The following is a 27447-nucleotide window of genomic DNA, read 5'->3' on the forward strand; positions in this document are numbered from 1 at the left end:
GTAAATATAAGCGAAAATGCAAGAAAAAATAGGTATGGTAATCGCAAAACATTTTCCAATGTACAGGTTGGGTCAAATTCGACGCTTTAAATGGAAACACCCTTTTCTATAGGAGATAGACGAAAACTAATATCGGTGTCTGGAGCTCAATTTTCATCAAAAATATGATGGTGAAAACCGCATATCAATATCTGTTACCGTTTGGGAGTTACGGGGTGTTATGTGCATTTTTAACAAATCGCTGTAACTTTTTTGTTATGGAAAATTTTGTATTTCTATGAAAACATTTCCAAAGCACCTTTTTACGTAGAATTTAATGGTTTAAGTATAATTTTTTTAACATTAATAATTTAAGAGTTATCAACAGAAAAATTGACTTTTTATTTGGGACACCCTCTATATTTTTAATTAATTGTAAACAATTTAAAATTACCTTTCCAAAATATAGCACTTGATATTTTGTTATAATCCCTTCGAAATACAGAATTTTTAAAAGTTCGCTATTTTTAACTAGTAAACTTTGAACCCCTTATTAATGATATGCCCTTAATGGAACTCGAAAACATATTTTTTTCCAGCAAGACGACGCACCGCCTCTGAACGAAGTTATTAGCAAATTTTTGCAGCCAATTTCAAGAATAATTGGATAGCGAACCAAGATCCCAACCGTTGGCCGTCGAGGCCGCCTGACTTAGAGCCCATGGATCTAATCCTATGGATATATTTGCGAATAAAGGTTCCTTATTCTTCCGTATAATCTAGACAAGAATTAAAAATACTTAGCAGTTATGAAAGGGTATCTTTCACCCCTACTGAGTTAATGAATTCCGCGAGAAATGTTCAAAAACTGCCCTGTCTGTCCATAACAGATATAAGGTTGATATGTCGAACACCTGTAACAAAATCTCATGTCTTGGTTTGCTATTTATTTTTATTGCAGATATCGATATGCGGTTTTTACCATCATGTTTTTGACAAAAATTGAGCTCCAGACACCGATATTAGTTTTTGTCTAACTCCTATAGAAAAGGGTGTTTCCATTTAAAAACGTCGAATTTGACCCACCTTGTACAGGGTGTCCCATTTTGGTTGAAATCATACGGTATCTCGGTTATTGGTAAAGATAGGAGGATGCGGTTTGCACAAACCTGTCCCACTTTTTTGTCAAACGAAAGATGCTGTAAACAAAATTTTCATAGCTCCCTTCGTTCCTGGGCTACAGGGTCTTTTCGAAAATTTTCCAATTCGGGACTGCCCCCGCATCTCCGTTATTGTGGATGATATCGAAAATGTGAAAACTGATTCTTGTAGAACTTTTTACGTAGAATACAGTGGCGTAATCTGTTTTTGTACGGAAAAAATATTTTTAAAAATATCAACTAAAGTTATGTTTTTTCAAATGGAACACCCTGTATATTTATAAATCATATGATCCGTCTTGCTATGAGCTTCTCAAAAATATATATCACTCTATATTTTCACCTATTTACTTCAATATTTAAAATATATCATTTTTTATTAGTAGGCCGTGATAAATAGCATAAAAATCAAAATGGTATTTACTAAAATAGTCATACACACATTAAACTTTTATTTGGGATTGGTAAAATTTATAAATATACAGGGTGTTCCATTTAAGAAAACTTAAATAACTGCAGTTCATATCTTCGAAAATATTATTTTCGTAGAATAACAGACTACGCCACTGTTTTCACCGTAAAAAGTTCTCCAATAGACAGATTTTACCTTCTCGTCCCAAATTGCAAAATGTTCAAAAAGAAACAAAGAGAGTTATAAAATTTTGTTTACAGCATCTTTCGTTTGACAAAAAAGTGAGACAGGTTTGTGCAAACTGCATCTTTCTATCTTCACTAATAGTGGAGATACCGTATGATTTCAACCAAAATGGGACACCCTGTACATCATCAATCATATTGAAATTGACACTAAAGCCTATAAACCTGACTAAATGAAGATTTGCCAAAAATGTTTAAATTTGTTGTATAATTTAAGACACCTTGCAGCTCTTCATTTTACTTCATAGAGCCAAATGATTGTAACAGATACTTTATTTAGATAAAAGCTGCAAAAATTAGTTAAAGGGATTTTTATTATCGCCATGTTGGTCACATTGCGCCGCGATCAGCAAGGTTGTCGTTTATTATTTGACAATTATCACAATGTCAGTCATTATTTTGTATAATATCGTGTAGTTGTTGAATCTTTGTGAGTAATTCTCGTTTTTTGCCTATTTTTATAGTTTTTTTAAGAATTGTACTTTTAAGCACAAATAGTTCTTTTAAGAACTAAATTTTCGAGATTTTGTATTGCATTTCTTGAAATTGTGTGTCGAAAATATGCCGAAGCATTTAAACAGTCGAAGCAAAGAGCTTGTAACTTCCCTGATTAACTATTTTGAACGCTTTCAAAGTTATTTCTACTTATTTCGATTTGTAGCTAGTAGCTGCTGCCTTAAATTTAATTATTGCTACTGTGAGTGTTAGTGACTACTGTTAATAAATAAATTAATTACTAAAATATTAATTATTAAATTAAAAATAAAGTCTTAAAAAATCCATAAATTCATCACAATCTGGCAGCGCTGTCGCCATCGCTTGTCACTCAAAGTTGATCACGTGCATCGGAAATTGTTTTGCGATTACTTTAAATACTTAATGCTGAGTGAATTTCAAAATTGATTGATCAAATTCAAACGTTTTATGATGTAGATTCCATCTCTAATACCTGAATACAGGGATAACATTATATTCCTTCCCTAATCTTTTGATTCAAAGATCTCTGATATTTTTTTTCCAGATGAAACATGACATAGGTTCAAAGTCCAGAACGATTGGCTCTGTACACGACCTGACATCTAACGGTAATGAATTCAACAACGTAGATTTAGAGCCAGCTTTGGAAGAAAGGATAGAAGACTTGAAACACCGATTAAGAGTTGAAGCTGCTGTGGTAGAAGGTGCCAAAAATGTGATAAAACTACTGCAGAATGGCAACAAGGAACGCAGTGACAGGAAAGCTCTATCTGAGGTATAAAGGTGGCGTTACGTGCATCCGTCATCCGTCGATACTGTCATCTGATGGCGCTCTGATTCGTCATAGTGTTTTCACGTCACTTTTCGTACTATGAAAGTCGTTTTGACAGTTGTTATCTAACCTCACTTTTGTGTTGGCAATGTTCGAATTTCTACTAGTGAACTATACGCTATACGAAAAATATTTCTTATACAGAAATTGTTGAGAATTAAGTTCTCTACAAATTCGTCACACGCGTCTATAATTTGTACACATTTAAATGTGCCATTTATTTTTATTAGAAACGATCGAAAAGTTGAAAAAACCACGTTTATGTCATAATTTTTGATTTACTGAACTTTATGTTAATTAATAGCAATAAACAATATTTTTTTACAAAACTTGCGTATTCAAAAGTGGCGGATGATTTCATGCTCTCCAAATTTGATTGTATTTTATAACCAATCAAAGTTTAAATTCAACCAATAAAATTAACATGGTATGACCGTATCGTCGGATATTGGACGCATGAAAATCTACCTTAAATGTGCAATTTGACAGTAGTATATAATATACGTATTTTTATTTGATGTCTTTGGTCGTTATTTTGAATAGTTTGTCTGTGGCGCCATCTGTATTTTGGCGCCCGAACTATTATAACTTTCGATTACAGGGATCTTTAGGTGCAGTTTTTTGGTTTGGAGCTAAATAATCATAGAGGTGAGTACTGTGAGTTATTTTTTTTTACTCTAGCCTAGGTGTTTTTAAAATAGATTGCATGATATAGTAGTGAAAGTTATTCATTTCATCATTTTCTGCACAGTAAAACCCTCACATTGCTTAAGATAATATACAGGTGGGTACGAAAAACGGACACCTTGAAAATTTTCATGTATATTAAAGTATGATTATTTGACTTTTAAATTAAAAATTAAAGTTTCTTTTCTGTCTATTATACAAGGGAAAACAAAATGTTTCTATTTTGGCGAAAGTTCGATTTGGTTTGGTCAACAAAACTACTGTTGAATTGTTATAGTCTTCTTCAAAAGCCAATATCTCTAAAAAAAATTATTGAGATGAATAAAAAAATAAACTATCAAGAAACGATGCACCTTGATGATAAATTGCTAATAATAATTGAAATAAAAAATGTATAGTGCTATCATACTTTCTATCTTTTGTTTGGTAACAGTTGCAGTAAAACGGTTCACACAAATTTGGAGAAAAAATATCTTTCACAAAAAAAATGTACAGAGTGTTCCATTAAAAAAGTAAACTTATATTTTCTTCTTGGCTTTCTGACTGTCCAGAAGTCCTACATTTATTTTTTTTAACTCCAATAGATAAGTCTGCATTTAATGTCTGAAAATTCTGTACAACTGTGTATGTAATTAATATTTTATTATAGCGACACAAAATTAAGGCGTCTCAAATGTGAATCCTGAACTGTTGCCAGGAGATACAATAGGATCGCAATCGGTGTTTCGTTCAGATGCGGTCTAAGAATAGTTTGTTTGTTTATAGGAATAGCAACAGCGTCATTCTTAACAGACACTAAACCTTTCTTTTATCAGCTCGACCCGATCTGTTTTAACTTTGTTGGTGTTTTGACATTATCGCTTACATAATATCTGTGGCTGGGCTTCTTAAATATGTTCTGTGCGACGGCCAAAATGACGACAAATGGCAGCGATAAAAGACACTTTTTACTTTTACTTTTTGCGTAGGCTGGATAGTCATGTGCAGGTGTGTAAAATAACATGTGTTGCATTTTTTACAAGCTGTTCTAAATTTTAGAAAATACGAAAGTACTTAATTAAAAAACGCACTGGCTAAACAACCGCTGCCGCCGGCAATATTGTTAGTATATAAAAAAATACCGTCATTCGCCGGCCAACAGATTATTTTTAAACAACAGAATATTATTAAATTACCAACAGATATTCAGGCTAACTTACTTCATACACTTACTTTATTTCGATTTGACCCAGGGCTATAAAATTTTATTTCATTCTTCGATCATTTTATTCTAAATTGAGGTTTCACGTTTTTAAGATAATTTTTTTTTTGAAAACAAAACGTTTATACATTCTTGATTAATTTTTTTCTTAATTAAAAATAAAACTTGGCACTTGTTTCAATAATATTATTTGACATTTAAATAACTATTATGTACTTAATACACCATTTAAATCTTTATTACACGAAATAAATCTTTCTTAGCGTAAAACATGGTGAGAGTCAAGTTTGCTTTAACTTTGTACCATATGAAAAAAAACGGCGTCCAGTTGGCAGGGAAATGACGATCGACGACATTTCCCACATAAATTTACATATAAAATGACAGCGATCTTCATTTCATAGCCATCGCTGACGCCGTTTATTTTCGATCGAGAATTATAAAAACTGAAAATATCATTATGTTTTAACTCACAAAGCCCGTTAAACCATAAAACTTTCTAGTATATTGTTTTATTAGGAGTAAAAATGACACTTTTCGTTGGCGAGACTGTAGGTTTGACATACAGCCGAAGCACAAAAGTCATTTTACCCCGAATAGAACATGCTACTTTTTTCAAACGCCACAAATAATGTTTTAAACAATTTCAAACGTTCCAAATAATATAAAAATATTTACAACTCATACCTTGTAAGTAATTATCATGCTACAAAAAAAAAGGTATGATATTGCGCAGGTGGTCACCACGTCACAGGTGATAAACGGCAATATTGGTCGGCAAGCTCCACGCGCCAATTTCAAATTTTCAAACAGATGACACATAATAAATGTGTATAATGTGTCATAACTTTTCAAATGTCCAGCTCGATGATTTTACATAACTTTAGGGGTTATTTAATTCTTCCCTATTTTAGGTCTTTTTTTATTAGTGGCAATTGAACAATACGGATATTTTGTTGTATGGCATATGACGTCACAGGCGATATGCGCAAACTGAACGAAATTGGAGACGCTATCGACCATACCTTGTTTTCAAGTTTTCTTTGTACCATGAGTAATTATATATCGAGAAACTATGGTTACGGCTCGTTGAATTTGAGACTTATGTCATTTTAATAATATATTTTCATACTTTTATGCTTAGGCGTAAAGTGCTTTACTTTTATGCCTAGGCGTTAAAATGACTTTTTTATATTGTCAATCACGTCGCAAAAATTAATACTTTTGTGACGTTTGAAAAAAAAATAATATTTTGAAACTAACTGGTATATTTTTCTGCCACAACAAAGTTATTATACAGTGATAAATGATAAGATCATATTGAAATACGCTACTGGGTAAAAAAAATTGGCTAAATTTTATCAATAATACTCCATTTCAAAAGTTATTTTCCAAAATAATTAATATTTTTTAATAATTGATTGCAATTAATATTATTTGACTAGTTTAATTTGATTAATTAATAAGACTAGATTAATTTCATTTAAAATAAATTTGATCAGATTTTTTTCGTATATTCAACTACCAGAAAAGTAGAAGGAAGATTATAATGTATCTATCACAATATTTAAAAGAACTACTACAATAATTATTAGAAGAAAAACAAAAAGAAAAAAATACCCAAATACCTTCACCTTCTACTCAACTACAAAATAAATGAATATAATCTCTTACAAGAACACTACACAAACTACTTCTTGTATTCTACACTAAACAAATTATCAAACTTATTAATTAATCAAACATAAAGAAAAATTAACCAAATTACCCCTTCACCTACTACTTAACTTCAAAATAAAATATAAAAACACTACTAAATTTCTTCTGGTAGTCTACACTAAACATTATAATCAAACTTAATAAATTAATCTAATTTTACATTACAACTACAAAGAAACAAGAAAATATTTTAAAACTACAAGAAATAAAACTTCGATACGTGCGACCAGTATAATAGATCAAGCGGACAAAGAATATAAAATACTTTAAAATGTGCATTCAGAAAGAAAAAATATCTCGAAAATTATCTAAACAAACATTTTTTTTTCTTATCAGTGAAAAACATCGACCTCGTCGGCCTTGCGGAATTTGTCGGGTATTTACAATGGTCGAATTGTATAATTACCAGCTTTTATAGCATATCTAATAGACAAAAAGTATCTGGTCGATTAGTAACCAATTGGCACAGTCCGAAAATTATCGATTTTTATTTTCTCTGTTTTTATTGGCCGCTTCAAAATTCATAGTGACAAAAAATATTTTTCTCTAGTAAAAGACTGTGAAATACGCCCCGCCATCTGGTGCTTTAGATCCATAAACGTCTTAGGTTGAGCTACTTTAATTCATATACAAGGCTATTATGCACCAGAGCCGTTGAACTTTAACCTTCAATAACTTTCAAACGAGTCGATTAAATGAAAATTCATGAGATCTTTTTTGAAGACCGTTCATTTTCCTACAAGATGTATTGATTTTTACAAAACGCTGATTTGTTAGAACGCAATAAAATTTAAAAAAAATGTTTTTCCGTGTTATTTAAAAGGGAAATAGAAAGTCACGATGAGGCACCTCTTAATATTAATATTAAAAGCTGAATCATCATGAACGATATTTTCATGGTAACTAAAAAGAAAAAAAAATATTTATTTTTGTGCACCCTAATGCTCATTGCTTAATCTTCTTATCCAAAAGTTTCTGCGATGTACCTAGTTGGAGTATACATAGAATATCAAAATCTCATGCTAAAAAGTCCGTATTCTACGCCAATGGTTTCGGCCGCCTAGAAATAGTTTTTCCTTCGCTTGGCTACTACATGCCGTTGCCAAAACAGTCGCTCGAAAGACCCCAGAACGTCGGGAAAATTTCGTAGCCGCGAACGAAATGAAAAGAAAATTAACGAAAAATCCTCGAAATAGTGATCTGTGGGCGGTATTTCGACCGCTGTAATCGTCCAAAAAATTCGTATAGTGCCTAAAAAAACGTGTATTTTTTTAAATATTAGTGTGTATTTGTACAGTAATATGTGATTGTGAGTGAAGCAAGAATTCTATCTAATTTATGTATGACGAAGTTCTAGTTAAATACAAACTTCTGGGGTCTTCTAATAGTTATTTTTTATACAAGACGATAAAATGGTATTTTATCGTCGACCGAAAAGATTAATTCACGAGCGATCAAATCGCGAGTGACTTAATTTCGGGAGACGATAATGCAATTTTATCGTCGTGTATAAAAAAATATTTCTTTCCATAACGAGTTACGTTTTAAAGAATATTCAGAAATTATTATTACAAGGAATTTATTACAAGTAGAAAAATATTGTGCTGGGTTGGCGTTGGTTTCTATGTAATTTGACAAATAAATAAAGCTGTCTCTTCAGTTGTCAGTTTTGAGTCAATATTTTTTAATTCTCTTTCGTGTCGATTGCTGATTGAATTGGAGCCAGAAATGGCTCAAAACGAAATAAGTAAATTACAATTACGAACAGATATTCAGGCTGAGGCGACAAACGCCATATCCAAACTACTTCTATTTAAATCCCGAATAACTTATGAAAAGGAATACAAAAATTTTCAAAAATGGAAGCAATAATTAAAAAACGTGCGAGTAGAAATAAAGTTTTTAACCTATCCTCGCTGTTAAAGTATCATTTAATCTACTCTTGCGGTTAAAGTACTATTTTATCTACTATTTTTGATAGATATAAGGCAATTTTAACAGTTAGTTGCTATGGAAAAAAAATCAAAATATCTTTATTTTTTTATATAAAAAACCTACTGGGCTAAGAATCCAAGGAGACACATTTCTGAAGGTTGACAAGTCTATCTTTCTGTTTCAAATTTTCTTTGTTTTTTTTTTTTAATTCAGATATTTAAAGAAGTAGTCTAGATGTTTGGGCAATGTGTCATTTGACAAACTCGCATGGTATTTGATACAATACATTTTTACTTTGATGTTCGTTGTTTGTTGGGGTTTTGTGTGTGCCCCATGTGTGCCCCCAATATAGATTTATATTGCGTTCTAACTGAAGTGCGTATATTGGTTCTCCTAGCTTTTGTCATGTTTTTTAGATATCTAGGATGTGTGAGATTTAAAAGTTAAATACCGTTACAAGAAATCTCTAAATACTTCCCGAATACCTGTGTTTTTCACACGATATAACATTTTGAAAGAATAAAAATTAATATTAGTAATACTGTAATATAATAACGTATAGTTCATATCAAATCAACGTTTAGTCACGTGATTAAGCTTGACCGGTACAACGTTGCCAACTTTTTCATATTTTCTTTTAATCAAAATATTTTATGAAACAAAAATAAATTAATTATAAATATATAAACAGTTATTTACATCAATAAAACTCAGCTTCTTAACAGCACTTAAGGGACATAAAGGGCCATTACTACCGCTTTTCCGTTCAAAACGAAGTTGCGATGAGTTTTTTGCAACGGTTATTAAGCTATTTTAAACAAAAGAGGTTCTAAAAAGAACAATGTTTGACTGCAAGGTCTGCTAGTATATTTTTTTAATCTTAAATTATCACAACCCAATTCATTTAAACCAAAAACTCGTAATACAAAACTAAAGTGTGAAAACGAATAACAATGTCAGGAAATAAATAAATAAATGTGGCAACTTGGCATTTTTTACAGCAGAGCTACCACCTGAATCCCCAGCTGGAAATTTAAATTCCAGTTAGTCAGCCTGGCGCCGAATACGTCCATTGTTGGCAAAAATGAATTTAAAAATCGCGCACTCGATGACGCAACTATAAATTTAATTGGTATCGCTTATATGTATACTATTTATTCATTTAATACCCTGCATACAACGCAAGACATTTTATTTCAATGTCTGTATCGTGTTGAAATACGAGCAAAGCAATATATTCACATGGTGACAAGTGTGGAGTGTCGGGTGGTCTTCTTCGGTTTATTTTGGTTGGAGCTGTCCAACGACCGGGAAAAAAGAAGCGTACAGGTGTACCGGGACTAAACGGTGTCTCCGGGAACGAAAATAGAACAGGAATACGTACGGGTGTGCGTGTATGTATGCGGATTCGTTGGCCGCACGTGACGTAACACTATCGGTTTGTTGATTTAAGACGTTTCCCTTTGTTGTTACCGCCCGTTCTCGGTCATCGCTCCATATTTTTTTTCAATATATATTTATAGAAACCTGTTTAATGCATTTATTTAATTTATATCATTATCATCATTATATTCTGCTCAGAGCTTTGAATAAAAAGATTTCACCAGTCCGAAAAAGTATCAAAATAAGCGTTCGGCATTTAACGTTTTATGTCAAACTGGCTAGGTATTTTTATACAGATGAAGAAGGAAATTAAAGATAAAGGATTATACTATATCCGTATTGTAGCACATTTTTACACAACTTCTTTATTTTTAAGATTTTGATGGTAAATCATCAACAAAATATTCTTTATGTTTGGACTAAATTTTCTCGAAAATAAAGACATAATTTAAAATTCCGTTACAATACAAAAATAGATTGAAGTTTTGTGATTACAGTGATATATAATTTATATGGTTTTGTAACAAATTGCTGGCTATATTATGGCAATGAAAAATTTTCATTTAAACTAAATAATAAAACAAAATACAGTATTGGCCATAAGTGGATGAACTTTGTTAAAATAATGGGTTTTTCCTAATATGTTTAAAATTAAAATTTGAGCTATATTTACTTCAAGTCTAGTGTCAGTGCTATAAAAATAAATAGCATTGTTTTTTTTAAAATGTGCTTTAATAAGGTAGCAAAAAATTTAAATTGAAAAAACTATTGGACAAAAGTAGATGAACAAAATATATATTTAATAAAAAAAAATCTTATGTTAACAAAAACTGAAAAATTAACTTATAATTTACTAGTACTTAGTGTAATAACCCTTATTCTTAATTACTTTCAGACATCGCTTAGGCATAGATCCCAGAAGATTTTCAATTATAGAAAAATCGATATTTTTCCAAGACTCTTTCAAAGCTGCAAATAATTCTTGCTTATTTTTGTAGAATTTGGCCCTAATGTGTTGATCCAAAATTTCCCATAAATTTTCTATTGGATTCAGGTCTGAGGATTGCGATGGCCATTTGAGAACAGTCACCATTTCATCTTCCAAAAAACTTTTAACGAATTGTGAGGCATGTTTCGGGTCGTTATCATGTTGGAAGTAGTGTACAACTGGCATTTTTTCCTCCAAATAAGGCACTAAAAGGTTTTGTAAAATGTCTCTGTAGCCAAACCGATCCATTATGCCCTCAATTTTATGGAGAGGCCCCATCCCATACCCAGAAAAACAGCCCCATACCATGATTGAGCCCCCGCCATGTTTTACAGTGGGTCGCGTGTACTTTGGTAGCAATCGTGCGTTGGGAGGTCTTCTTACATGTTGAATTCCATCTGATGACAACAAATTAAACTTTGATTCATCACTAAAACAAACTTTTTTCCATTGTGCCACAGTCTAGTTTTGATGTTCCTTGGCAAATGCTAATCGGGCCTTCAAATTTTTTTTTTGATAGCAGTGGTTTCTTGGCGGGTCTTCGGGAAAACAACTTCTGGTCAACTAATTTAGGTCGGATTGTCCTTGTACTCACTGGTGGATAGCCCATTTCTTCAAGTTTTGCTTTTATCTTCGTTGACTGCAAAAATGGATCTTGTGAAGAAATTCGTTTTATGGCTTTTATCACATTGGGACCAACTTTTTTAGGTCGTCCTGGTTTTCTTTTTATAGAGACATCTCTCTCATTATATCTCTTTAAAATATAATGGACCGCTGATTTTCCAAGGCGTAATTGCTTAGCGATTTCCGATTGCTTCAAACCATCCTTAAAAGCATTCACTACTCGCAACTTAAGATCTGCAGACAAGTTAATTCCACGTGGCATGATATATCACAAGCTCAAATGTTTTTAAATTGCAATTGTTCATAAAAGCAGAACAAATGAAACTAACGATTTTTAAAAATATTTAGTTCATCTATTTTTGTCCAAGACAAAAAAGCAATATTTGCCAATTCTTATCTATAACTGATAAGACTAACAGAAGAATTTATATTTTTTGTAGTATTTTGGTGAGAATGTATTAACCTTTTAACATACAAAGGTACATAAAATAATTTTGATATTTAACACCTCAAATCTGATTTTCTTCGCAATTATTGGTATTGGTTCATCCACTTTTGGCCAATACTGTAAGTACTCCATATTAACTTACTTCTTTTGTTGATTTCTGCTAGTAGGTATTCCAAGCTGTGTATTAGTTGTTCCACTAATCTACAATTAAAGTGATGTATAGCAAATTGAAAAAAAAAATAAAATAAAACAATATTAATGTAAGCATATTTTATGAATAATAATGGATGTTTTAAAGTAAATATACAAAAAATCTGTGACTAAAGGAATGTTTTTATTAAGCAACGACAACCGTAAGCTAATAATAACAAATTCAGAAATAACTCGGGTTTCAAAAATAAATTTTTAAACAAAAATAACATAGGCTCGAATATTTCGGTCGTTAGTAGAGGCTTTCGTGAATTTTAATATATATTTATTTTCGTTAGACCTCATTACTACTGTTACTGGCACAATTTCGTTTTTAAGAGTGTTGTTAAAACCACTACTGACTAGTAAATAATATAATATTAAAATTCTCATTACTCATAATATTAAGTACAGTATTACATATTATTATTTAATTATTATTATGTTTTCAAAACGTCTGTCAGAAAAGCAGACCAAACCAAACCAAACCAAAACAGATAGTGTCGTGGATTTCTAAGCCAAGTAACTTTTTATATTAATATTCACAAAAAAATCTTAACTATCTTCAGACCTACCAAACGTGTAACTTTAAGAATATTTTTCCCTAAAAGAAGTCTAAAATTTGAGCAATATTTTATAGAAAAAAATAAATAAAATTACCCCAACATTAATATCACACCAAAATAAAAGACTATGACAATCCTCGCGAGTGCACGACACTTCCACCTTCCCAAAAAGAAGTAAACCATCTTTTCCCACCGCCTACCAACTAAAACACCACGCCCACAATGTACGGGAACGCCCGAAGGGACGAACAGTCTCCACCCACACATTTCTCCGTCCACGCAGAATTCACCATCTCCCATCCTGGAGCCGACGACCCGCGAAACAGGCCGCGAACCAGCACGGAACGAGACGAAGCTACAGGGGGCGTGCGCATGACGTACACGTGGCAGCCCGAGTGGGCGGGACGAGCCACGTCAGAGGACAGGACGTCGGAGGGAGGACGTGGCAGGACTGGGGAGGCGTGGCCACCTAGTGTTTCGAATAGCAACAAGTAAGTGAGAGGCAGAGTATCAAAACTCGTCTTATCCATTTTTGGTTTGGTATGACAATTTTTTTGATATGACAATTTTTGCTACCAATATACAGGGTGGTCCGAATTTTATTCCGGAAACTTTGACAGCATATTCTGCAAATAAAAATAAGTAAATAAGTGTGTATAAATGTATGTTCTAACATGCTTAGTTTCGGAGATACAGCGTGTAAAAATTCATTTTTATTTCGATTTCTTCCAAATAATTTCTGAAGTAACGTCAATTGAAAATTTGTGTCCGGTAGTTTTTTGACATGAATAATTTGATTTTGATGTAAATATGACTCCTACTTGTAGAGGGCGCCACCTACATATTTTTAACTGGTTTGAAAAGTAATAACTTTTCGTCCGTATCTGTATAAAACTACTGAGTAAAAAAATATACATTTACGACGTTTTTTTTACGACTCTTGGTAAAAATCGCTACGAGTAATGGTTCTTGATATATTTGGAATCGAAATTATCAATACCTGTCACCATTGCCATAAATTTGAAATGTTTTTGTGCCAAAAGTTTAACAACAACTGTTTTATAATAATTTTTTCGCAAAAAAAATTTTGATTAATTAAAAAAAATATAAAAATTTACCAAATTTATTATTTCAGCCAAATAACTATCTACTCAACATGTTTATTTTTTGTAATAATGACATGTATTGACCAGCCAGATATCAATTTTCAATTGACGTTACTTTAGAAATTATTTGGAAAAAATCGAAATAAAAATGAAACTTTTACACCCTGTATCTCCGAAACTAAGCATTTTAGGATATAAATTTATACGAACTTTTTTACCTATTTTATCTGCAGAATATGCTGCCGAAGTTTCCTCAATACAGTTGGGACCACCCTGTAGAATAAGAAGATATAAATGTCTTTTTACAGATCTCTTTATAGTGATACTCCCAGCTCTGCAACATTAACACCTCCAAGATCCGTACCGCCTCAGATCAAACCTCCTAGTGCAGTTTTCGGTACTGATTACACCAGAGGGTACCAGCAAGGCAACATTTTCTTTACTTCCACACCTCCACCTAACAAAGAAGGTGACGATATCAAATCTGAAAACATTCCCAAAGACCCCAGACTGACCCTGATGCAAGACGCTGCCACTAGAGGGGGTTTGATTCACGATTCTTCCGGGTATGGTAGTGATATGTTTAGTCCCGCTTCACTGGGTAGTAGTAGTTTGCCTAGAAGAATTATACCGCCTTACGATAGGAAATGTAGGAGCACTTGTAACATTACTTTGTCTTCAAATCTTGCAGGTTAGTTTTGAGATAGAGACCATATAAGTAATCTTCTGTAAGGCTAGTAAAAACTTTAAGCGCCTTCCAGGAGAGTACGATGGCAGCAACATGCGGAATGCTATAAACAAGGGTAGATTGGTTTGGGACATCTAAATCAATCGATTAAGTTTACAAGTTTACATTTTTAAATTTCTACAAAAAATATTTAAATTAATTTTATTCACTGTAGATTTTTTAATCACCCTCTATTAGATATATCAATAGTCAACGTTTAACCCACATTTAAACAGCTCAGCTGATTGAATTTTTAGGTTATCCAATTTATTTGAGATTTTACTCAAAACAGTAAACCTCTGACAAAGCTAAAAAAAATTTATGTGATTTTTATATATACAGACTAGCTTTATAGGAGTGTTGCCTCTATGGAAATAAATATTTGAGAGAAATAACACAATAGTTTTTGTTTCTAGGTTCTCAAGTACCAAGTAGTTCTAATTCCTTATGTAATAGAACTCATAGTTTAAGGTGTCAAACTCCTTCGTCCTCTATAGGACCTAGTTTACCTTTAAATCGATTTTATGGATGTGGTGATCCTTGGTGTCACCACACGAGACAAGGAGATGAATACCCTTTCGGCGGTGGAATATCAACTGTTCCTGAAGGTATCCACACTTTATTTTCAAGATTTTAATACTTATATAGTTTTGGGAAACATACAGTAGTACATAGTTCCTTCTAAAACCAATAGGAGAGCCAACGTACAACACCCTTAAAATTTACTTATAATATGTCCTGAGCCAAACACATAAACTAACAATTTAATTGTAATTTAGAATCATTTTTAGAATGCGCAAAGGGATCGTCAAGAAGTACAAGCTTAGGACCACCGATTACTCAAGCGAGTACAAAAAAAGACGCTTCCGTACAAACCTTTGAAATGGTGGACAAATGCACGTCTCCCTTTTTAAGAACCAACAGTACTGACTCTGTTGAAGGTAAAACTTCTAAGAAATACCAAAGGCGGGGATTCACAGAACCGATTTGGAGAAGACATTCCCCAGGAGGCACATTTACACCGGATAGTCTAGACAGTGTCAAGGTACGAATTAGTTATTTGTGTTTCTAATTAGTACCATAAGGTCGAAAAAACGGCGTAAAAGACTGCTGGGAATGTAACGTTTAGTAAATAGTAGTAGTAGATAAGTATGTAACGTTTTTTTTTGTTACTGGGAGCAAAACTCACTCTTATTCTGCAAAACACTGGTAGGCTCTTGGATTTTTTAAAAGATAGTGCTTCATAAATCGGGAGTCTAACAGAAAAAAAAACGTTACACACTTATTTTTGGCGCCCAACGTGGGGTGGTAAATCCAAAGACTGCTGGGAATAACTTTTTTTTTTTGATTTAATAGTGACTATTATTAAATGAGAATTAATATTATTTCATAGCCTCCAAAAAAACTAACTCGCTCACCGAAGCTAAGAAGACATCCTGCTTTCGATCACTCACGTGAAGCTTCCAAAGAGAAATCACCCGCCGATTCCAAGGCCAGTGATTCACAGAAGAAACCCAGAACCGTTCACATTGACGTTTACTGTACCGGTACCGAACTAGAATCGGATGCTAGCGGTGAAGGTAGCGATGATGGCACAGAGAGCAAAACAGCCAGTACGCCTCAAACAGTATTTGAGAACGAAAAAATGAGAGTAAGTATTTTTTTAACAGAAAATGCTGATAATTTTTTCTTATTAGTTCCTCTATTTCTCTATTTTTGTTTTCAGGTAACTCATAAAAAAGCCGACGAAAAAGACTTACCGTTTTATTTGAAAAACAGATTAGTCAAAAACTCTGAAACAAATCAGTCTTTAAAAAAATCGTTTGAAACTGCAACGTCCATGGAACAAGACGAGTCAGACGATGATGCCGCTAGCACCGCATATCCTTCGAAACTTAGCTCATATTCAACTATTGGTAAGACTATTATATCTGCATATTTATGTTGTTGATTTAAGATTTAGTCAAATACATTATTTTTTTTAATTTCGATATTTAATCTAATTTCAGGTGATTTTTCTGCAAGTCTTTCAAGTGTTCCACGATCCTGGACAACCTATTCCATGTCCAGTTGCGCCATTCCAGAAGACTACGATTCCGTGGCCAATACTTCTTGGAAAGACACGTTTTCAGACATCGACAGTCTTCTCCATAGTCGTTCCAGCATAGCACCCACAGAAAGTCTGGATTTTGTTCCAAGAAAACTTTACCAAACGAACCAGAGCATAGACGAAACTCCCGAATATTCAAACGAGAGAAAGGATCTTTTGGAGACTCCTACCGTGCTGAGTATTCAAGGAAGTGATAGCTTCGAGTATGCTAATTCCGAAGATCGGTTGAGGATTAAACAAATGGAGGAAAAATGGAAGAACAAAGGGTATCCCAGACCTTACAAACCTACAGTGAACGAAAAAACCCTTCAGGCACAACAAAAACGCATGCAAGAGTACATGGAGAAAAAAATCAAAGACAAAACCAAGTGGGACTCGAAAGACAGCGATAGTAACGACTCGGATGGTTCAGGCAAGGGCTGGACCTTCGTTAAAGGTCCTCAAAAAAGGGACACCATCGTTAAAAAGCCTAGTAAAGAAGAGGTTCCTAAAATTACAGTGGAGGATGAAGTTCCTAAAGCTAAAGACCCAGTAAATGCTTTACCAAATACAGTGAGACGAGCTTTTCTGAAGACTTTGGACTATCAACCTACTTCACATGGTGAAACAATCTCAAAAAAGCGTCCAGAACCTTTAAAAAAACCTCCATCCAAAGAAAGTATCGATCAAGGCTCTCTAAGCGATTCCAGTCCAACATCTCGTTCGCCTTCAGTAATTTCAGCCAAACAAAGACTAAGTTTAGACCCGAATCTTCGTTCGCCTTTCATGATAGTCCCGGGGATTTACACAGAACCCCGATCCATCGCCAGAAAGTTCGGAAAGGTCGTAAACGTCATGAAAAAACCTGGACACCACGTTGGACCGGCCAAAAACCCGGACTGCCTGTGCGATCACTGCCAGAGCTTCTGGGAATCGCTGGGCTACAGGAATAGAACCAGGAGCATGGGGGATCCACCTAGCGGAAAGTACGTGGGCAATTGGAAAGAGTTTTTGGAAAACAACGGCTCCAAGGACCGACAGAAGGGAGGGGACGTGCCCTTTACCGATTTTTGAACTGTGTTTGTCCGTGTCTTAGAGGTTATTTTGTGATAGTTTTGTGATACAGTTCGTGTAAACCTAGTGATGTTTTTAATTTTTTTTTATTTTTGTTTGGATTTAACTCTGTGTATTTTTAAGTTTGAAGAGTTTACTGGTAAGGTTGTTCTTCCGGCCTGGAGGATCGAGTGAAATCATGGATGTAAAAAGGTATTTTTTTAAATGAGTCATTCCATGGTAATTGAGTCGGATATTTTTACAAAAAAAACAGATAGAAAAATCAGACAAAATTACTATTTTTCTCTAAATAACCAGACCTTTGTGAAAGATTTATCTTCAACCTTATGATAACTATTCTTAAGGTTGAAATTAAATCATTGTTATTAAATTAATTAAGATTTAATGTAATGTTAGTTACGTATTTTGTACTCTCATGACTAAACAAAAATAAACTGACCACCATAGTCTGATTGGTCAGCTGTCATCTTCCATGGAATGATTCAAATCAAAGTCTATAACAATCTATAACTCCACTTTTATTAGCTCTGTTTGGTGATTTACCGCCTCACGTTGGGCGCCAAAAATAACTGTATTACGTTTTTTTTTGTTACACCCTGTGTAAACGGTCACTTCATCGGTAAAATAGTCGTAGGTTCTTCGATATTTTTTTATTTATATTAAGAGAGCGCTACATAAATCGCATGGTGTAACAAAAAAAACGTTACGCATTTAATTTTGGCGCCCAACGTGAGGTCGGCAAATTCAAAGAGCAAATAAAAACCGTAATATCGGGTAGTAACCATATGCAATCATATATACTAAAATAATTAACGTATATTTAAAAAAAACGTTACACCTAGACCAAAAAATTTACATAACATTGCCAAAAATTCTTAACAAATGGGAAATAAAATTATACAGTTGTCGGCAATATCAAAAATCTTTGTATATTTAGAAATCTTCATTAAGTGATTAAGTACCGTATTTTTTATTAATTCTGTTATCAGACTTAGAGTTAGGTACTTTTTTCTGTTATATAATGAGTTGAATGGGTTTTTTTTCAGAAAACATTAGGTTGAGGTGATTTCCTTGTTTATTATTCCTTTTTTATTAAGATTTTTTTTATTAAATAGTTGAAAAATTTTTTCCATGTTTAAAACAGCGTTTTAAACATTATTTAAACATGTTTAATCATAACCCTGATAAAATTCCTAACCTTACATTACCCCAAACACGACCAAAGGCATCAATATATTTACCGTATATAACTTAAAATCTATTTCTTTATTTCGTTCTATCCAACAACGCCATATCATTTGTTTTTATTGTCGGTACCTGCAGGCCCAAGATAGTTTGCGAGCGAGCAGCATGAAGCTGGACCTGCTGCGCAGATCGCTGGAGCAGCGCAAGGCGGAGCTGCCCGCCGACTCGCCCGTGGCCATGCAGCTCAAAGAGGAACTGGCGCACGCGCAGACGTCCAGTCCGGTGACGGTGCACTACACCAGTTTGCAGCCGTTCAGGGTGCGCAGTGATAGCAATAAAATGCATAACGTTTCCAGTACTATTAACAGATGCGCCGCTGTTACCGGTAAGTCGGCAATATATTTTTGGAGTATTATTATTAGCCTAGATCATATATACTTACGCGGATAAGTAAATCACTATGGAAACTGTCGCAAACATATCAACGACTTCCATTGTTGCACACGCGGTGCTTCTACTCTATCTATCCTTGTCGAGGACCTATCGTCCGCGCGCCAAATTTGAACATTAATTTTAAAAATTTAATTTGTAAAATGCTTATATTGGAACAATAAATTGAATGTTTACTGTCACAAAAATTAAATTATATAAAAAATACATTTAGCTGCTTCGTACGAATATTAATATTCTTAGGAAATATAACCAGAAAGTATTCATGTGGCTTAATATAAATAAAAGAACAACTGAATACTTTACTTGCCTATGAAAAGATAATCCGGGGACCTTTATATTAGAACTTTCACACACTAAACACTTTCTAGTCATTTTTTCGAGTATATAGAAAGTCCAACGAAAAAAAAAATAGAAATATAATTGCACAAACTTAAAATTAACTCCTCGCTGAACACACTTGCATCCTTAGTTATATAAAAGCGATCGATAAAAGAGTAATTAATAGGTACAATTTTTAAAATAAAATCGCAAACAACAAGCGTCGTTATACAATGAAAATAAGATTATGACGTATGATTATGATAATATGATGACAATGAAAAGTTGGTTTCCATAATAATGAATAATTTGTACTTTCTAAACCGTATAAAATTGTGATTATTTTGGAAATACGTGCAACTTTTAATGCGCATGCGCAAAGTAAGGCCCTCGGAAAAGACAAACCTATTGAACGTTTCATAAGTGCAATAAAGAAGGTTTGAAAATGGCATGTCGTGATGTTGGAGACGTCATTTTTAATACTAATCGTATGGCGTTTGTCCATCCACGTAATCATATATTATGATCTAGGATTATTAGTCAGTTTTATGAATCTAAAAAAATTAACTTAAAAAAAACGATTATTAAATTAAAATTTTCAATTCAGGTACGTTAGAAGTAAGGTTAATGGGCTGCCAAGACTTGTTAGAAGATGTACCGGGTCGGCTCAAAAAAGACTCGGATATTAGTTCCAGTCCAATGGATCTTAGGTTTTTTAAAAAAGGTAAAAAACACGTTCTGTATAAATGTTGAGGCTTTTTATAAAATTTTATATTAATGCAGGTGTAACAGGGAGGGGTTCCTCAAAAAGTTATAGCGTGAAAGATGACATTAGTGATGAAATAATGGCGCTTCTTAAATTAGATAACAATACAGTGGCGCAGACTAGTTGGAGGCAGTGTTCACAACAAGTGAGTAAATAATATATTGGACTTGTACAGGGTGTCGTACAATTTTCGTTTTATTTTTATGGGGTTTTTCGTTTATGAGTAGATATACAAAGATGCGGTTTTTACATCACTGTGCTAGTTTTTTTACATTAACTATTAAATTCGCCCTGTATATCAGGAACTAAGAGGGCTAGAACAAATCTTCGTGTTGCATCTTTAGTTTCATAAAAAAAAGTAGCATAGTAACATGAAAACCGCATCTTTGTATCTCTACTAATAAACGAGTAACACCAGAAAACATATTAAAATGGGATACCCTCTACTTGTATAGTGTGATTAAATGAAAACGACGCGATGTCATAAAGGCGTAGAAATAGATCAATTTGTTGATTTATTGCAGGCATGGGACCAGAGGTTTTCGATTGAACTGGACAAGTCCAGAGAATTAGAAATCGGAGTATACTGGAAAGACTGGAGATCGCTTTGCGGAGTTATTTTCCTAAGATTAGAAGAATTCATAGATAACGATAGGGACGGGATGGTTTTACACCTCGAACCTCAAGGACTGTTGTTTGCAGAGGTATGGGTCAAATCAGGGACATCTAACTATGAGGGAGACACAACACTCCATTCGTAAAACACCATTTGTTTACAATCATACATACTTTAACACTTTTATGTTGAAGTTAAAATGAGATTGGTGAATAAATATGGCAACGCTGTTGAGATTCGTGTGCTTTTCTGTCTTTTCGGTCTACAAGCAGCGTGCGTTTTTTATCATCAAATTTAAAATGTAAAAAGTAATTTTAATTTTGATTTATAATATACAGGGTGTCCCTGAAATAAGTGCAAGTATTTTAAGGGGTGACAGATCTCGATAAAAGAAACATCTTTTCTCTTTATCGTTTTTGAAATAAGTCCAAAATAACCGAGTTATTTTACTTTGAAAATTTCCAAAAAAAATGATTTAACTATTTATTCTGTGATTTTTTAATCTCCGGTATTAATATAAATTGATTGTTGGTACAATACCTCATTTAATATAAAATAATATTCTACTTTTTGAAATGTATCGGGCCCTAATTGTACCTAAAAGTAAAATATATTTTTAGTGATATACCATATTGTAAACTATTTAATATTTCAGTCGGGACACCCTAAATAGTTAATTTGCATTGAATAATTGCCTACCATTAAAAGGAAATTTGAGCTATATAATCCTTGATGGGCATCTTACTCTAAATTTTGGGTTTCGTTCAACCAATTTATTCTCAAAACCTGAAACATCTACATATAAAAGAAGCACAGGTCACTAATTATAATAAACTTAACCCTTATAATTTTACTTCCACTAATTATAATAAACTTCACCCTTGGAATTAGTTCTATCACAATTACAATACATTCATCTGCATTGGCATTTTCTACTGCCGATGAAAAACAATAAACTTTCTAACATTTTTTAAATGATGTAACAATTCCTTTTGTTATTACTTTTCCATAGATATCCTCATCTACTGTCCTCATGTGAATTCAGAGGCAATGAACATAAAAATTATTTACCATAAACATCGCAAACTAAAAACCTAATAAACAATTTTATAACATAATATAGAAATAAATTTAGTATTCTTACCTATTTTATCGTCCAAATCCATGTTAATAGATAATTATTCTTTCTTAATAAATTTTAATTTAATTAAATTAAACGAACTAAAAAGTCTTAAAAATAAACAATTCTTAACCATAACCCCAAAAAATACAGATCTCCTGTCAACTTTCTTTATTTTTTATTTATTCATTGTTTTCCTAGTGACGTCACAGGTGGTATGCGCGAACTGAACGAAATTGGAGCCGCTATCGATCATACCTTGTATTCTTTGTACCATGATCTAACACAAACCGCGGAAATTTGGCATCATCGATTTTTGTTAAAAACGATGTTTGATCGGGATAAAATGTAAATAGTATCTCCTTCTTTATGTTAGATGTCTTTGGCTCTCAAAACGCTACAAGAAAAAATGTGTATTTTCAATTATAATGATTTTTTTAGATTAAATTCCTGAACCCGATGATTTCGAAACGTCCGAAACTACAAAGACAGAAGAGGATATTCAAGCAGATGATGCCCAGGGCGAAGCAAATGAATATTAACATTGTCACGTGGGGCAGGTGGATGAAGCAATCAAACAGAGTGCCGAGCAGACAAAACCTTACACTTAGTACTCCAGAAATAAATGATGCCGTTAATGTAAGTTTCTTAACTAAATTTAGATTAATACGAGGGTGATTTGGAAAGTTTCTCACCTTAAAATAATACGAAACTTTTTTTTACTGCTAGTTAACATTTTTAGAAAAATGTTTCAAATGTAAAGCAGGAACCTGTTGTGTCATGTAAACCGATTTCAGTTATTCTAAAGTCGGAAAAAAGGAAATTATGCATTTGTGCAGAGAAATTTTTATGATTTTGTGCTTGTGAAGGTTTCTATATACTGGATTTTTGGTTTCTTCTTTTATAAATGAATTCAGCTGAATAAAATTTCACTCCTTTCTTATACAGAACGAGCAGAACGAAGACGAGAAACCTGCCACGCCCGGGGAAACCCCCGACCACCAAATAGGCGGTTTAGGCGGTCGCAGACCTCTGGGTCTGGAACTGACTCCCGTGCCTCCACCCAAAGTGCCTCCCTCCTTCCAATCGTCCCTCCCATCGACGCCGTCACCTCCCTCCGTCCACCTCCTGCCCACCCACAAACCTTCGCTCAAGTGGGAGAAACCGGAGGATCTGGCATCGGTGCTTGCTCCCACTCCCGGACCTAGGCCGCCTTCGGTAAGGAGAGTGTCGGACGAGCCGCCGCTGATAACGCCGCCCCCTGTACCGCCCAGGCTGGACCCAGAGGTAGGTTATGTTTTGGTATTATACACTTTATATGTGTTTTTCGAGAGAAATAAGTAAACTTAGAAAGGTGTTAAAGTATTTATTTCTTATTGAATATTTGTTATATTCGTGTAGGTTCGTCGCTAAAAACATACGTAGATATTGGACAATCTATGGTAATGTTGTATTTGACTCCAAATCAATGTTATTTATACCTTTTATGGTGCCCCTTTTACTTATTTCTCTGAAAACTTAAATCTATGCAGTAAAATAATTTATTTTAAATCTATATAATTTTATACTTGTACATTATTTTTTATATAAACGTTCCAAGGTTTAGGGATTTATAACTAAGTATTTTGATTTGTCTAGGTATGGTTAGAGGATGGGCAATGTATTTTTTGGAGACTCTAGATAACGAGTGTATCAAAAGTCTTAGTTTTAACAGCTTTAGATTGTAAATTGTATATGTTTACTTCTGTTTCTTTGTATGTAATTGAGCTATTATTTCAAGAACTCTCTTTAGTGGTGGTAGTTAATTCATCTCTTACTTTATCTCTTATTTGAAGTAATAATTTTTATGAATATGATGGCATAATCGAGAAGCAAATTTTTTTCTAATTATTGATTAACAAATAACGTAGCAATACTTGTTGATAATAATTTTTAAAACAAAAGAGGAATTAAAAAAATGACATTTTACAATTTAAAGTTTGTTTAGAATCAGGCCAATTTTTTTTTAACGTCTACTGAATTGTAATTTATGTTACAATCTAAATAAATTTTGAAAAATAAATTAAAGTAATGGTCTGAAAAGGCTTCTGATGATTCGTTATGTTTGTCTATTGTCTGTACAATTGTATATGTCAATACTTCCCGAGGTTTGTGAACATTTTAAGGATTTAAGTTTATTATTGTAAAGACACTTGTTTAGTATCTTTAAATAGCACTAAAGCACATATAAGGCCGTATTTGGTTGATCATTTTCATAATTTTTTCAGAGTTTTTTGTCAGTGCAGTAATACCAACTTTTCTCTAAATATAGTTAAAAATCTTAATTATTCAATTATACTGTTTGTACAGGGTGTCTCAAATTCGAGAGTCATTGGAGTCTCGGAAATTGTAAGAGCAGTTTTTGAGAGTCCAATGGTCAACCCTTACAATAAACACAAATAGGCTAGTAGATTTTTCTTAGAATTGAAAGGGATTTCAGTGAACCATCCAGACACAAATTTCTTTTAGAAAATGAATCCTATTTTACCTTAAAATATACTTCGATTACTTAGATTATTTGAATAAAGTCTGATGTGAAAAAACATGTTTCCCATAAAAAAATATTCTCTGTATTTTAATTTCTATATTAATTTCCATAACCGATAATAAAAGACAGTAGTGAAGGTTGAATTTTGATAAACGTTGCAGGTTGACAAGACATGCTTGTCAAATCGGATAGTAAATTATCCAGAATTTAAGAAGCCTACCTTTCATGTATTCTGTTTTTGTGGAGGGACTCAAAAAAGTAATGATTTGGCGGTCGATGTCCCAAAGTTAGGTTAATGTCTAGCTATACCTCTAGCAATCAAATCACGCTATTTGATTGCTTTAGTTTTACTCTTTTTTTTCGTTTTTCTCTGTCTAGAAAAAATTAAAGAATAGTCAGTGGAAATGGCAACATTGCATTTCCTTCTGTCTCCTGTCATGTCAAATCATGTGTTAAAAATTCTCCTTAACGTCAAATAGTACCAAAATGAAATTAAAATATTTTGAAATTCAGTGCATAATCGGCATTTTTTCTTATTTTAAATTACTACTAAAAATGCTTACTTTATGATCAAAACAAGAAAAATGCAAAAATCGTGTATCTGGATAGTTCACCGAACCTTTCAAAGCGATTTAAAATTGACTTAAGTGAACCTTTTTCTTGCCGGTTGGTGGCACTGTTGTCTAAAATATCTCTCGACTCCCTTTTTCGGTTTGCAGAGCGCCGCCGCCTTGCGCGAGTTCGATTTCCTCGAGGAGGAGGCGGAGGGTACGCTGGGGCGCGGTCCCGGTCCCCTGCTTATCCCCTCCACGCCCCCCATAGCCGTACTAGCCTACCAGGCCTCGATCGAGCAGTACGTCCTACCCAGTCCTCAGCCCGTTATTGAGTTCCCGGACGATGAGGTAGGGGACGGCCGTGTGTGTCCACCGCCACACCCGCACTGCGCACGCTTCTGTCTTGTTTGTTTGTTTTTTAGCTGCATTTGGGGGTCTTGTTTTGCTAGGTTTATGGGATACCTTTCTAGGTCTACCTACCTACCCTCTGTATAGGTACTAAGTATTTAGTACCAAAGAGATAAGACTGAGTTGAGAGTGACTACTAGTAATTACTGTCAAATGTAAAGCAAGAATAGTGTGCTCTTTCTTTATTACATTTTTGTAATTTCTTGTTTTAAAAAAAGTTTTAAAAACAATAACTTAAAATTTTTAATTAAATTAGAGATGTTTATTCTATTTATTAAAATTAATATTTTCACTAAAGAGTCCATTTCACTGGTCCGAAAAAGTAGCAAAGCGTGGCTAGGTATTTTTACACAATTCAAGAACAGTTAACCTAATAGGACTGCTCATTCAGCCGAAAGCGTCTGCCAGGTGCATGCGAAAACTCTTGGCTTTGTGACGTCAGTGTAGTCCTTGTCATGATAGTGTGTATTATTGGTTGCCGTATGCAAAACATTCATTATTTAGTTTATTTATTTAAACACCTTATATGTATGCAGTGTAGAAAATTAACTGCATAAATCGATTTAAATACTCGGATAATGCATTTTTAAGAACATCAGTTCCCAGCATCACCTTTTACAGGCATTCTTTTTCGAGTACTTCCATATTTTGCTTTAAAATAATTAATAAACAATATCGTAGGCACTTAGTAAGCAATTAGTCACAATCCACAACACAAAATGAACGTATTTATAAATTCTATAGCTCTAAAAACCTCAAAAACATTTTTTTTTACATTTAAAATCGTCAAAATAATTAACTCAAAATTTCTCAGCTGTTATTTTTATTAGTTTACCATAAGCGACCAATAATACACACTATCATGACAAGGACTACAATGACGTCACAATTGTCAGCTAAAGCGCGGAAAGAGGCGTCTTATGAGGATGAACAATCTTATTAGTTTACCGTTCTTGTACACAAATGAAGAAAGAAATTAAAGATAAACGGCCGTATTCATAGTCGAGCGCCAGCCGCCCGCCGAAAAGAAGCGCTCGCCGAAGATTTCTCCGGCGAGCGCTTCGATATCGGGAGAGAAAAAAAGCTCTTTCATAGTCGGCTGCCAGCGCACCGCTGGCTGGCGAAAATGACGGCGCGTCGCCAACAAAATTTCACTTCGGGTGGAGGGTTTTAACAACAGGGAACATGTTTTCTTCCTTTTTCTACACAAAATCGGTTATACGAACTTTAACATTCTCTAAATATTTAAATATTAATAATTTAAATATTTTATTGATATTGGGTAATTTAAATATTTTATTGATATGTCCATTATTTTGTTATAATTCGTTTTAAAGTAATGAATAATATTTTCGTAATCCTTCACTTATAGTAAAAAGATTTACAATTTTTTATATACATGTTTTTTTGGCTAGGTATATTTGTGGGTCATAATTAAAAAGGACATTAAGTTAATAATTTACATAATGGGGAATTCCGTAGGTCTGTTCGGTTTTATTTGAAAGTTTTATGGATTCGTTTTTATTACGTTTATAAATTTTTATAGACCTTAACCTTAACCTATTGGTGCTGTCAAGGATTTTAAAATTATTTTAAGGGAAAATATGACCAGAGTAGAAGTAATTTATATTTTTAAATTGGCTCTATTTTTGTTTTGTG

The 27447-nt window shown here is 33.4% G+C and overlaps 2 protein-coding genes across 9 annotated transcripts in view; both read left to right on the top strand.

The window, feature by feature from the left end:
* LOC115890214 (serine/threonine-protein kinase N) overlaps positions 1-27447 on the top strand; it is a 61433-nt gene that overhangs the window by 17442 nt on the left and 16544 nt on the right. For 2 of the 3 annotated variants that reach the window (XM_030910380.1, XM_030910379.1), the window contains exons 5-12: positions 2818-3048; positions 19165-19411; positions 20405-20521; positions 20581-20708; positions 21088-21267; positions 22741-22938; positions 23248-23586; positions 25546-25728. In XM_030910380.1, the coding sequence (XP_030766240.1) occupies positions 2818-3048; positions 19165-19411; positions 20405-20521; positions 20581-20708; positions 21088-21267; positions 22741-22938; positions 23248-23586; positions 25546-25728 (1623 nt within the window). The remainder of the gene's footprint in view (positions 1-2817; positions 3049-19164; positions 19412-20404; positions 20522-20580; positions 20709-21087; positions 21268-22740; positions 22939-23247; positions 23587-25545; positions 25729-27447) is intronic. The other variant, XM_030910381.1, reaches the window with a different exon arrangement.
* LOC115890215 lies at positions 7802-18028 on the top strand. 6 transcript variants are annotated; one of them, XM_030910388.1, is made up of 8 exons: positions 7802-8052; positions 12849-13336; positions 14272-14642; positions 15095-15286; positions 15458-15723; positions 16072-16329; positions 16405-16594; positions 16688-18028. In XM_030910388.1, exons 2-8 carry the CDS (start codon positions 13068-13070, stop codon positions 17839-17841), a joined length of 2700 nt encoding a protein of 899 aa, XP_030766248.1. In that variant the 5' UTR covers positions 7802-8052; positions 12849-13067; the 3' UTR covers positions 17842-18028. The 6 variants fall into 6 exon arrangements, with proteins under 6 accessions (XP_030766248.1, XP_030766242.1, XP_030766243.1 ...); XM_030910382.1 differs by having other exon boundaries at positions 7803-8052; positions 14260-14642; XM_030910383.1 differs by having other exon boundaries at positions 7803-8052; positions 12891-13336; positions 14260-14642.

Source organism: Sitophilus oryzae, unplaced genomic scaffold, assembly GCF_002938485.1.
Source record: "Sitophilus oryzae breed Bouriz unplaced genomic scaffold, Soryzae_2.0 scaffold_85_pilon_pilon, whole genome shotgun sequence".
NCBI classification, from domain to species: domain Eukaryota; kingdom Metazoa; phylum Arthropoda; class Insecta; order Coleoptera; family Curculionidae; genus Sitophilus; species Sitophilus oryzae.

Coding starts and splice junctions, on each gene's coding strand:
- LOC115890215 (XM_030910382.1), top strand. CDS start 13,068: ATGTACGGGAACGCCCGAAGGGACGAACAGTCTCCACCCACACATTTC. Junction 15,287..15,457: donor AATATCAACTGTTCCTGAAG/GTATCCACACTT, acceptor ATTGTAATTTAG/AATCATTTTTAGAATGCGCA. Junction 16,595..16,687: donor TAGCTCATATTCAACTATTG/GTAAGACTATTA, acceptor ATCTAATTTCAG/GTGATTTTTCTGCAAGTCTT.